Raw genomic sequence first — 11,733 nt, 5'->3', positions numbered from 1 at the left:
TGAGTTCAACCATCTTCCAATCAGTGTTTTTGCTGATTGTCATTGTACTGTAACAGTTGTACTGTACTGTAACAACGTTTTGAACAACCTACCTTTTGAAAAGGTATATCGTTTAAAACGTGCGTTTCCCAGTACGAGCCGTCAGATCTTTTAATTCCTCCTTTGTCCCGAGATGGGTGTCAGCTGTTCTCAGGTCGGTGACTCACAGGGGAGATTATAACATTCTCCACGCAGTGATAGACAAACAGGAAGCAGCTGTGTGGCTTCAGAACCTAGCTTGTTGACGATCAAAGGCGTGCAATATTAGCTGGGAATCACACGGTTATGCTTTGAGAACGTGAGCACGCTGTGGCTGTCTGGGAAACCACTCAGTCTAGTCTGATGTGCCAAAGAGAGTCTGGTAAGCAAAAGCAGCACACCTGTAAACTGCTTTTCCCTTGTTGGTTTTGATGGTCAGCATTTAGCGTGTCAATGTACACTGCCCCATCTACACACACGAACACACACAAACACGCATGTCTTCACCAGGTCATTATTGACATAATGCAGTTCCACCAGCCGCCACCCACTCTCCTCGTCTCCTCTATCGCCATTCGTCACTCCCCCCCCCCGCCCCTCGTATCCTAGCTCTTGTATCCTTCCCTTCCCCTCCCGTGTGCCGGCCTGTGATCCCGTCTGTCCCACGGACCCTGCGTGCCTGAGGCCGCCCTGGCAGCAGGACTGGCGTGGGGGGAAGAGGAGGACAAGAAGACCTGGATTGGAAGAGTGGACCAGGAAATGAGCTTTCCAGTGGCTGCAAAGATAAAAAAAAAAGAAAGAAAAGGAACGGCGTGGGCCCCTGAGCAGAGCAGGGAAAGACATTGTGGCCCTGAAAACAAGGAAACAGCAGACTAGACTTCCTTCAGGGCACTTGATACTTATCTCTGGGGCGATCTCAGACGGCAGATAAGGAGCTCTCTCCATAGGGAGGCCGAATACACATCACACACATACTTTGGGTCCTTCCTCCTTCACCCCGAGGCCTCCCCCCCACCACCCTTGTGAGTCAAAATGTATAGCCTCCCGTCCAAACAAATCTGGTGCCAATAGTAAGGAGGGGGGAGGTTCCTGATTATGTAAGGGAGGTAGTGATTTAGGTTCCCATTAGTCAGAGCTCAAGCACACACACACACACACACACACACCATGCATGGACGTGTCCCTCTAAGATCACTTGACTTAAATTGCGGGAATAAAGATGTTATTTTTTATACTTTGACACCGTCCTCATTCCAGGTTCCTGAGATGTCTGGATTGAACCACAGGGAGCATTGGGATTTTGGTGTTTCTCCTGGCCATACCACCAGAGGGAGCCACAGGCAACCAAGTGCCATAACATACACTTTAAAATGTTCAGGCCTCTCGTAGTTAATGTATACCAGATATGCAGAACAGAGGCCAAGACTGCACCGAAAGGCCAACTACCCAGCAGACCTTTCAGTCTAACATACTGGAAATTAAATTACAATGTAATTATCTCTCTTTCTTCTATTTATTTTGGAAACTTGACGATTTCATGTGAATTGTAATGTTGATTATAAATTATAATGTTGATGATAGTTATTGTTTTCCAGCACTGCGGACAGTTTCAGGTGGATGATGGATTAATGAATTGCTGGAAATTTCATCCAAACCATAAAAAGGTTTGGATAAAACCTCTTGACTACCAGGTATGGAACTTTTTGACGAAAAACTGATTTAAATCTGTATCCCGAAGAGCTCCCTCCATTGCGAAAGTTGTTATTTTTTTGTCATTTGAAAGACGTGTGTTCAAAACATGCCCGTAGGTTTAGAATTTGTATACTAGAGGCTCCAACAAATTTCCCAGCAATCCACATACCTTTGACCGAAATAAAAATGTTTAACAATGTCAAAAAGTATGGATTCATAATATTTTATATTTGTATACAATTTTGTTATAATGTCAACCGAATTTTACATTAACCCACACTTTTTTTATGTAATCATATTTGTAACAGTTTGAATTAACAAATATTTTTTCAATAAAAATGTATTAGGTAGTAGGGGGGGCCATAACAATTATTGCAACGGGCCCTTAATGACCTACTTACGCCACTGTCAACTTGCTACATTTTATCACATTGAAAGCAATTGACGTTGCCTGCGTTGTTTAGCTTACTTTCAAAATTACTGTGGACTGAAAACTAGGAAAACTTTAACTCAAAGTTCTCGAGCTGGCCGTCGATAATACGGTATGCGTTCATGCCATCTGCACTTCGGAGAAGCGGTCACACGAGTGATTGCGCATCGACATTGTTTTGTACGGTGAAGGGCTTTTGCGCCGAGGGGGATGTGCATAACCTCCCAAACTCAGAAAACTGTTCTAGAATGGCCACAAAAACGAGAATGATTCTATTTTTTCTTTCTTATTTTAATATGATGAAATACACATTCAAGTCTTACCCAATATGCATGCATTGCTATGTAGGTAGATATAGAAAGTTCATAAAATAATATAATGTAGGTTAGTTGTTTTCTACAAACACCGAGGTACAAATGTACCTCGGTGCAAGTATTTAACTGTTTTACTGCAGCATGTTTTAATAATTAGATTAGTTAAAGATATCCTGAATACACCTGCATTAAAATGTAGGCAGATATAAAAAAAAAATATGAAATGAAATTTTACTGTGTTCTCCAAACTCCACCATATTATTGTTCAACATGTCCCTGTGTAACTCGATGCTGTTTGTCAAGTCATCAAGTGATTTTTCCCTGCAGCATTTGTTGTCCTGGCTAACAAGGTACGTGGCCCGGGGAGGGCTGTCTTCGTGGGAGCTTGTTGTTTTGGAGTACTGTGATTTATAATATCAAGTATAACCTCCGACCACATCAGGAAGATAGCGGCCGTTCGCGCCTCTGAGAAAGGGTTTCATCATGAGTTCTGGAGAGCAGCCTTCATGTCCTAAGGTCATTTTGAAATGGCATGTGAATTGAATACGTCATGTATAACCTCGGTCACAAGATTTTAATAATTAAAAAAAATATCCACTCCTTGCGATTGTGCGACTTAAAACAGGGACTCTGGTGATCGTAACTGATGACTGATGACTGCTCATTTTAAAGACATTCAAATTCAGATAACATACCACACCCAATGTATATAGCCAACACGTGATGGCACGTAGACACGGCAGATACAATGGATGCTGGCATTTGCTGCGAACACAGATACACATACACTGGGCCCCAGCTGTAGAACCACAGCTAGCTTCATGCTCTTTTTGTAACTTCCGCATCCTTCCATGTGGTGCCGTCTGCGTGAATAATCAGGCCCTGCACAACAGGAACCACCGGAGACGGCCCATCACCTAGTCAGTGTTGTGGAGTATCTCCTGATAACCCCCAGTAACACTCAGTCTGTGAACAAATGGCGCTGGACCTTCTTTGGAGGAGCGGCTTCTTAACCTCAACGTCCAGCTGTGCGCGAGTTGTTTCTTCAGTTTGTCTCTCCTACGGACACTATGGGTAGCGTTGAGTCTCTGTCGTCGATTCGCCACCCATCTCTGCATCCTCTTCAGCTCTGTCTGACAGCAACCCAGTGTCAGGCAAGCTGGGGGTCGACTCCATGGCCTCCCCCTGCCAGTCATCTGTCTCAGTACCTCAAGGCATGGACACACATGTTCATGAGTGATGACGTCATGCTTCTCGTTCTTTTGGAGCAGCTCCAGAATGTACACCTCCGCCATCGCCTCAACTGCATTGGTTGGTTTGAGGTTCATGGATGGTAATTGTCTCGGATTATTACATGGATTGGCATATTGATGACAGAATGTGATTGGAATGCTAAAATAGGAAATGTGAATTTAATGTAACGATTGCACTCTTATCATTGAGTTTGATCCAGGATAAGATACCTTTGGTTGTTCGCAATAACCTTCAAGGCTACCAGCTGCTGGGTTTTGTGGTCTCTGCACTTGAGGTCTCGACCAAAGCTGCCCTGACCCATCACCCCCAGGACCTCATAATGGTAGGTGATGAGGTCTTTGATAACCTGCATTTAAAAACCCCATTCATTACATAGAGAACCGACTGTGAACTCGCTGAACCCAACAAAGCCCATTCTTCTACTCTGAAGGGTTTGGTGGTAGGATCCCTCAGGAGAACACGTGTTAGTACTGACCATCTTGTAGTGTCCCTCGATGTCATCATAACCATGGTAGAGGGCGCATGTCTCCTGGATCTTCTCTGCAGCTATGCCAAGGTACCACACCTCTGTGTACTGTTTGATTTGAAACGAGACACAGTTACAATGTTGAGGCCTTGTTGCTCTGCAGGATGAGATGGCCTGATTGATAGGGACAGGCATGTCGTTTTCCACGTCCTTGGACTGCAAAGCTCTGTGAGTCCATTGTCTTTTACTGTATCCAATATCGGATCAAACATTGTATGGAAATAACTGTCCTTGTAACAACACAAAAATGAACAATGACTCACTTGAGGGGCTCTGCTGAAAGTATATGATACCATGAAGGTGGGACCGGCATTATTCAGCGGCCCCTCCCTCCTCCTGCCTCTGGCTCCGACCGGTCTGGGTCCTGCTCTGGAGGTGGACGGGGCTGCGTTGCAGGTAGAGTCCACCATGTGCTCCCGGTTAGTGGACTGGTGAGGAGACGGGTCTGCACTGGAGCTGGGACTCTGGTAACCTTTGATAACCTGCATTTAAAAACCCCATTCATTACATAGAGAACCAACTGTGAACTCGCTGAACCCAACAAAGCCCATTCTTCTACTCTGAAAGGGTTGGTGGTAGGATCCCTCGATCCCTAGAGGGCGCATGTCTCCTGGATCTCCTCTGAAGCTATAACAAGGTACCCCACCTCCGTGTACTGTTTGAGTCCCCTCTGCTTAAACAGTGTCAGGTGTTTCCTGAAGGCCGTGAAGGCATCTGTGTGCAGGGAAAGAAACGAGACACAGGGAGTATGTTGAGGCCTTGTTGCTCAGCAGGAAATGATGGCCTGATGAAAGGGACAGGCATCCATTTCTTCATGAAGGTGTTCAGGCTATTTTTCAGCAAAAGGGTTTAGAAGGTGCGGTGGTCTTTTCATGTATTAACTCGTCCCAAGGTTTATGATGAGATGATAAACTAGGGTTGGTCCGAAAATGTCTTCCCAGCAACAACATTGGAGTTTAAATCAGTGCCTCCAGAAAAACGCGATTATGCAATCTCGCATAAGTCTGCATATTAATGCGAGGGCCGTTTTTTTTCAAATATGCTGCACTTTCACCGCATAAATTGCAGATTTTCGCGCGAAATATGTGGGGCTTGCATGATTTCATAATCCCCGCATTTTCGTTGCAAAAAAGTCACATATATCTTAGCAGAAAGTTGAAAAAGTTGAAACTTCACACAAGATCAGCCTTTTCCCCCTGTTGCCATGGGAACGTTATGAAGTGATGTCATTACGCGATGTGAACGTCATCGAAAAGCTGCTGTTTTTCGCAAGTTCCCGAATTCTTTCTCAAATTTCTGAAATTTTTGCAAGTTCCCCCAATTTTCATCGCATAAAATTGCTTAAATATGCCGCATATTTCATCACATATTTTAAGAAAACGTGCCGCATAATTAAGGATTTTGGCTTCAACAATCACAAAAAAACGACGCATTTTTCTGGAGGGTCTGCTAAATGTATGTTTTTCCACATCCTTGGTCTGCAAAGCTTTGTGTCTCCACTGTCTTTTTTCATATCCGATATCAGATGAAAAATGTATGGAGAAAACTGTTGCCCATCAAACAACACAAAAATGTACAATGACTCACTTGAGTGGCACCCTCATGTCCCCATGAAGGTGGGACCAGCATTATTCAGCGGCCCCTGCCTCTGGTTCCGACAGGTCTGGGTCCTGCTCTCGAGGTGGACGGGGCTGCGTTGCAGGTGGAGTCCACCATGTGCTCCCGGTTAGTGGACCGGTGAGGAGACGGGTCTGCACTGGAGCTGGGACCCTGGAAGCGCTCCTTGATCCAGGGATGCTGCATGGCCTCATCCGGGGTCAGGCGCTTCGCCGGCTCGTATCTTAACATCGCCAGATCAAAAAGAACAGGGATCAACATATCTGCAACCCGCTGAATGTGGATGACATTGTTTCATAAACTATGCCTAAATCATTTCACACTAATGGCCAAGACCCTAGCGTGGTTCTAGTGCTACAACCTCCAAGAATACTTTGTATCTCCTCAAAGAAATTAACAAAGCACATGTTGGAATAAATACATGAGCGAGGACTTGGGTACCGTGTCAAACTTCACACTTGGGTCAGAGCGGAGGTACACCTACGTGAGACAGCGCTGGATGAAGTCAAGGAAGAGTTGGTCCTCCGTGTCCAGGGCCATAGACAGACGCCACCTGGTCATGCGTCTGCTATATCTTGTACCTGCATTAGCATCAAACAACAACATCACACAACAACAACAACTGAAGTACACAGCAACCAAGAGGCCAAGAATTTTGTGTCATGCCACTGGGAGGAGACCTTGAGGATGGTTTAGTTTCTACTCACCAGAGAGCACGTACTGAAGCGTGGTCTTCGTCAGCATACCCTTTGGGGGAGCACCCAGCAGCTTCAACAGAACACGCACACCAAACCATTAGAATAGCAGTAGGGCGTTGAAATATTAAAGCTAACCTTACTAGTTATTCATTACCTTCTTCATTTGCAGCAGCAGCTCGTACTTTTCCCACGCGTCAAATAGGACCTCGCCGGTCTTCAGCTCGGCTAAGATGCAGCCCAGACTCCACATGTCAATGGCCTTGCTGAAGGGATTCTTCAGAATAACTTCTGGGCACATGTAGGGCAGTGTCTGGGTAACAGGATAGGCTGAGGAGAAGGGCAAGGTTCCTCATTCAAATGAACAGTAGCTTCAGAAAGAAATAGCTACCATTAAAGATGGGAGTTTTTCGGTCAAGGTAAAAGGCCAGACACTCACTGTTAAGATGTTCCAGACGGCTTGCCCCAAAGTCAGCCACCTTTATGACCTCGGAGTCATCTTCTGCTACCAGGATGTTGTCCTACACAGATAATAGATATTGAATCCATAAGACTTGCATAAAGTGTATGTTCTAACTAAATGTGTCAACATGGAGGACTTAGATGATGGCGTGGCTCCTACCGGTTTCAGGTCACAGTGGATGATGCCGGTCCTACTGAGGAACTGGAGAGACTGCACCAGAGAGATGGCGTGGCTCCTCACCTGAGAGGTGCCCAGCCCTCTGAACTCTCTCTCGTTCATCACCTCAAACAGGTTCTTTCTGGAAACATTACACATTAAGAGGACTCATAAAGCTTAGCTCTCTCTCTCTCTCTCTCTCTCTCTCTCTCTCTCTCTCTCTCTCTCTCTCTCTCTCTCTCTCTCTCTCTCTCTCTCTCTCTCTCTCTCTCTCTCTCTCTCTCTCTCTCTCTCTCTCTCTCTCTCTCTCTCATTTCTTTGAGTGGGCATGATTTGAAGCTTTTGCTCCCAAACCCACCCCATGAGGTCAAAGGTGATGCACAGATGGTTCCGGAAGTGGAAGTGCTCCTTCATGTGGACGACGTTGGCGACGTCATGCTTCTCGTTCTTTTGGAGCAGCTCCAGAATTTCCACCTCTGCCATCGCCTCAACTGCAACCCTATTGATTGGTTGGTTTGAGGTTCATGGAAAGTATTTGTTGAGGATTATATGGATTAGCATAGTGATTGGAGAATGTGATTTGATTGGTTAATTTGTTCATTTAATGGAACGATGGCACTCTATCATTGAGCTTCATCCATGATAAGATACCTTTTCTTGTTCGCAATGACCTTCATGGCTACCAGCTGCTTGGTTTTGTGGTCTCTGCACTTGAGGACTCGACCGAAGCTACCCTGACCTATCTCCTCCAGGACCTCATAGCGGTAGGCAATGTGGTCGTTGATAACCTGCATTTAAAACCCCCATTCAAAACGAACCAACTGTGCATGAATATAAATACATCCGGCTGAACCCAACAAAGCCCATTCTTCTACTCTGAAAGGTTTGTGGTGGGATCCCTCCGGACGACATGTGTTAGTATTGACCATCTTGTAGTGTCCCTCGATGTCATCATAACCATGGTTGAGGGCGCATGTCTCCCGGACCTTCTCTGCAGCTATGCCAAAATACCACACGTCTTGGTACTGTTTGATTTCCCTCCGCTCAAACGGTGTCAGGTGTTTTCTGAAGGCTGACAAGGCATCTGTGAGCAGGGAAAGAAACGAGACACAGTGAGCTGGTTGAGGCCTTGTTGCTCGTCAGGAAGTGATTGCCTCATTGAACGGCACAGGCATCATGTTCTTCATGAAGCACTGGACGTTTAAATGCTATTTCCAAACACGGTTTAAATGGTGCTATAGATAGGATTAAAGATTTGAAAAGAGAGCGAACAAGATGGATTACCCAAACCATTCAGGGTAGACACGACCTGATTGATCAGATATGATCAATCTAAATAATCCCCTACAGGGACAGGAAATCAAACCTCACAAATCTCACAAACCGTTTCACTCACTAATGGCTGACGGATGGGCCATTTCTAACGACTTGCATTCAAATAATAGCAGTAACATAACCTACAGCACATTAAATGGGAAACCCTTAGCCAAGGCTGTCAACACATGAAGATTTCCGCCACCAGCGTGTTTACCTGCTGCGGCCAATCGTTGGCCATCCCACCTCCTCATCTTCTCCTGCACTCTCTGCTGCTTTTGGTCCAAGATAGAAAACACACACACACACACACACACACACACACACACACACACACACACACACACACACACACACACACACACACACACACACACACACACACACACACACACACACACACACACACACACACCGTGAACATCCTTAGAAGATGAAAGAGCGAATGTGACGCAGATGAGCAGATCACTGACCAGGTCAACAGCACGGCAGAGGGGTCTCTGCTGGGTCTTGGTGATGTCTGGAAGGACGGGGGTCTTCCCCTTCTGAAGAGGAGCCTTGTTCAGCGCCTCAGGCTTTAAGACCAGCGGGGGGAGAGGGTCCTTCCTTCTGATTGGCTCCTGAGGGAGGAAGGACACGATGGTTATGATCTCAGCCTACGCTACTTGAGCGCTTTGCATACAACGCACAGGTAGACATATTGGCCACCACCATGACCTATGATTAACTTCTCAAAGATGAATCCAGATTAACATATACCATACCTATGTGTACGCACCATGCCCATACCGTATGGTGGGGAGTGCCATTTGAAATGATCTAAGTAATAGGGACATGTAGGACACGAGCGGACTAGTTCACCAGCAACACTGACCAGGCCACCATCACAGCGGACGGGTCTCTGCTGGGTCTTGGTGAGCACTGGAAGCACGGTTCTCTTCTGAGCAGGAGGCTTGGGCTCCTTGGACGCACACTTGTTGAAGCGGGCATCCATGTTGCTAAGCTCCTAATGATACAATTCAAGGAGTGGGAGGTTGTGTTTGGTATTTATGATTATAATATTTTTTAAGATTGATTTTTTCAATAAGGGGACGTGAAGTTGACGTCACAACGTGTTGAACCGCATGGTGAGGTCGCTGCCTCTGATGGTCTGACGGTTCTGTCTCACACTAGGGCGCCAGGCGTGACGTAACTTCACGTAGCCTATTGTGGTGGTTATTATTATGAATAATAATATTCTTACTATTATGATTATTACTGTTATTATTTATTAGGAAATGTTAACATTTGAAGTGAGACAGAGCACAAATCCCTAAACCTTGAATTCAACGATCTATTAAACAGGTGCTTAAGGTTGTATCGGCCTGTATTTATAACTCAAAGAACTCCTCATTAACATTTTGCCTTAAAATATCAAGACGCGATTATCTCTAGTGCTATCTGATGTCAGAGAACTAGCCAGTGGGTCGACACTAAGTAATATCTTGCATTGTCACGTCATCCTATGGGGAAAAAAGCTCTGTACAGGCACTATCTGTTCAAATATGTCGGTTAATATAACAGCGTGGTCTTTCTCTATCTTAACAATTCACCTCTCGGCCTGCGAGGATTTACCGCCGAGGGCCGTGACTCATTAGGGAAAGTTTCCCTAACTCTTACCCTTGTTTGGTGTTCACTGTCCCGGATTGGATGGATTGATCACTAAAGCTGAAACAACCAAACGTAGCACTAATACAATAGTTAATAAGGTGAATTAAGTAATGAATTAATATTTTGGTGACGACTTTGTTGAGCAATTAAATGTGAAGGGGGGGGGGGGGGGGGGGGGGGGGGGGGATTTGGCCGACTTGCGGCCCGCATTATGGGAGGCCTTCATATCACTAAGAAACGATGTAGGCTATCAGATAAAAAAAACACGACAGGGCCTAGCAACTCCTCAACAAATGAATCCTATTTAGAATCATTCGATTTTTTTCATCAGTGTTTGATGAAAAAAATTGAACTTTCCTCAAAATAGTGGCAGAAAGTCACGGAAACATACCTTTGTTTTCTAATGGAAACAACTGGTCAACTAGACCGTTCGATCCTTGCAGAAACAATACCGAGCCTAAAGACTTATTTATAATAAGAAGGAAATCGTCGAGCAATATCTCTTGGGATCAGAAGCGTCTTCAATATGAGTCCAACAGTTGTCATGCAAACATTAAAGGTTCTGAGAGATCTCGAACTTTACGCAGCTCATTGTGACGCCATAAAAGAGATGACCTCTCGCCTCTGACCGCGTGTGCGTGCGTGCGTGCGTGCGTGTGTGTGCATACATTATAAATATTGTCGTGCGATCCCCATATTTACTGTAGACTATTTGGTGGCATGAAATACAACTATGAACAAACTTCTTGCTCACCCATAACATTGTGTTGGTAGTGGTACATGTACTTTATAAATAACCATAACTTGCTACATTTTCAACCGTTTTACCAACGGTTTGGTTTCTTACAAACCTTATTAACGTGGTTATAATATTGTACCTATTTTAGAACATTTCAATTTTTAGAATCTAACATAATTATTCATCAGTATCAAGTATCCAGTGCCGTAACTACATCTCTGACGTTTATAACAAAACAAACCGTTTGAAAATGTAGCAAGGTGGTTAAGGTTATTTAAAAAGTACATATACCACTACCAAGTCAACACAGTGTTATGGGTGAGCAGCTGACTGTGGCAAGTTGGCCGCCAGTGCGGACCTTCGACTCCAATGGCCAGCAGAATATGCATGTGTACGTTTTTCAAATGACATTTTCTAAAAAATCTATACAGTAAAATCAAATGGTTCCTTGTGGTCAAGTAGTCAGTGCAACAGTTAGTATGGTCATATCAGTCAGTGCCTGAACTTATGTGAAATTCGGTCTATAGCCCACCTCAAAGTGCTGACATAATGCAATTTGCAAAGGCGAGAATATGCATGTGTACGTTTTCCAAATGACATTTTCTCTAAATCTATACAGTAAAATCACATGGTTCTTTGTGTACAAGTAGTCAGTAGAACAGTTAGTATAGTCATATCAGTCAGTGACATTTTCTCTAAATCTATACAGTAAAATCTAATGGTTCCTTGTGTACAAGTAGTCGGTATAACAGTTAGTATGGTCATATCAGTCAGTGCCTGAACTTATGTGAAATTCTGTCTATAGCCCACTTCAAAGTGCTGATATAATGCAATTAGCAAAGGCGAAAATATGCATATGTGAGTT

General features: G+C 44.6%; 1 protein-coding gene across 2 annotated transcripts; it reads right to left on the bottom strand.

The window, feature by feature from the left end:
• Window positions 1-5,827: 5,827 nt before the first annotated feature.
• On the bottom strand, window positions 5,828-9,578 carry LOC132457696 (dual specificity tyrosine-phosphorylation-regulated kinase 4-like). 2 transcript variants are annotated; one of them, XM_060051990.1, is made up of 10 exons: window positions 9,354-9,578; window positions 8,953-9,099; window positions 8,697-8,754; window positions 7,524-8,249; window positions 7,169-7,307; window positions 6,986-7,067; window positions 6,704-6,876; window positions 6,559-6,619; window positions 6,336-6,432; window positions 5,828-6,074 (listed from the first exon to the last, which is right to left on the bottom strand). In XM_060051990.1, the coding sequence occupies exons 4-10, from the start codon at window positions 7,646-7,648 to the stop codon at window positions 5,867-5,869; spliced, it is 885 nt and encodes a 294-aa protein (XP_059907973.1). In that variant the 5' UTR covers window positions 7,649-8,249; window positions 8,697-8,754; window positions 8,953-9,099; window positions 9,354-9,578; the 3' UTR covers window positions 5,828-5,866. The 2 variants fall into 2 exon arrangements, with proteins under 2 accessions (XP_059907973.1, XP_059907974.1); XM_060051991.1 differs by lacking the exons at window positions 8,953-9,099; window positions 9,354-9,578 and having other exon boundaries at window positions 8,697-8,896.
• Window positions 9,579-11,733: the final 2,155 nt, after the last annotated feature.

This window comes from Gadus macrocephalus, chromosome 5 (genome assembly GCF_031168955.1).
Source record: "Gadus macrocephalus chromosome 5, ASM3116895v1".
NCBI lineage: Eukaryota > Metazoa > Chordata > Actinopteri > Gadiformes > Gadidae > Gadus > Gadus macrocephalus.
Note: the sequence above shows the minus strand (reverse complement) of the source record. Positions and strands in the feature narration are given on the sequence as shown.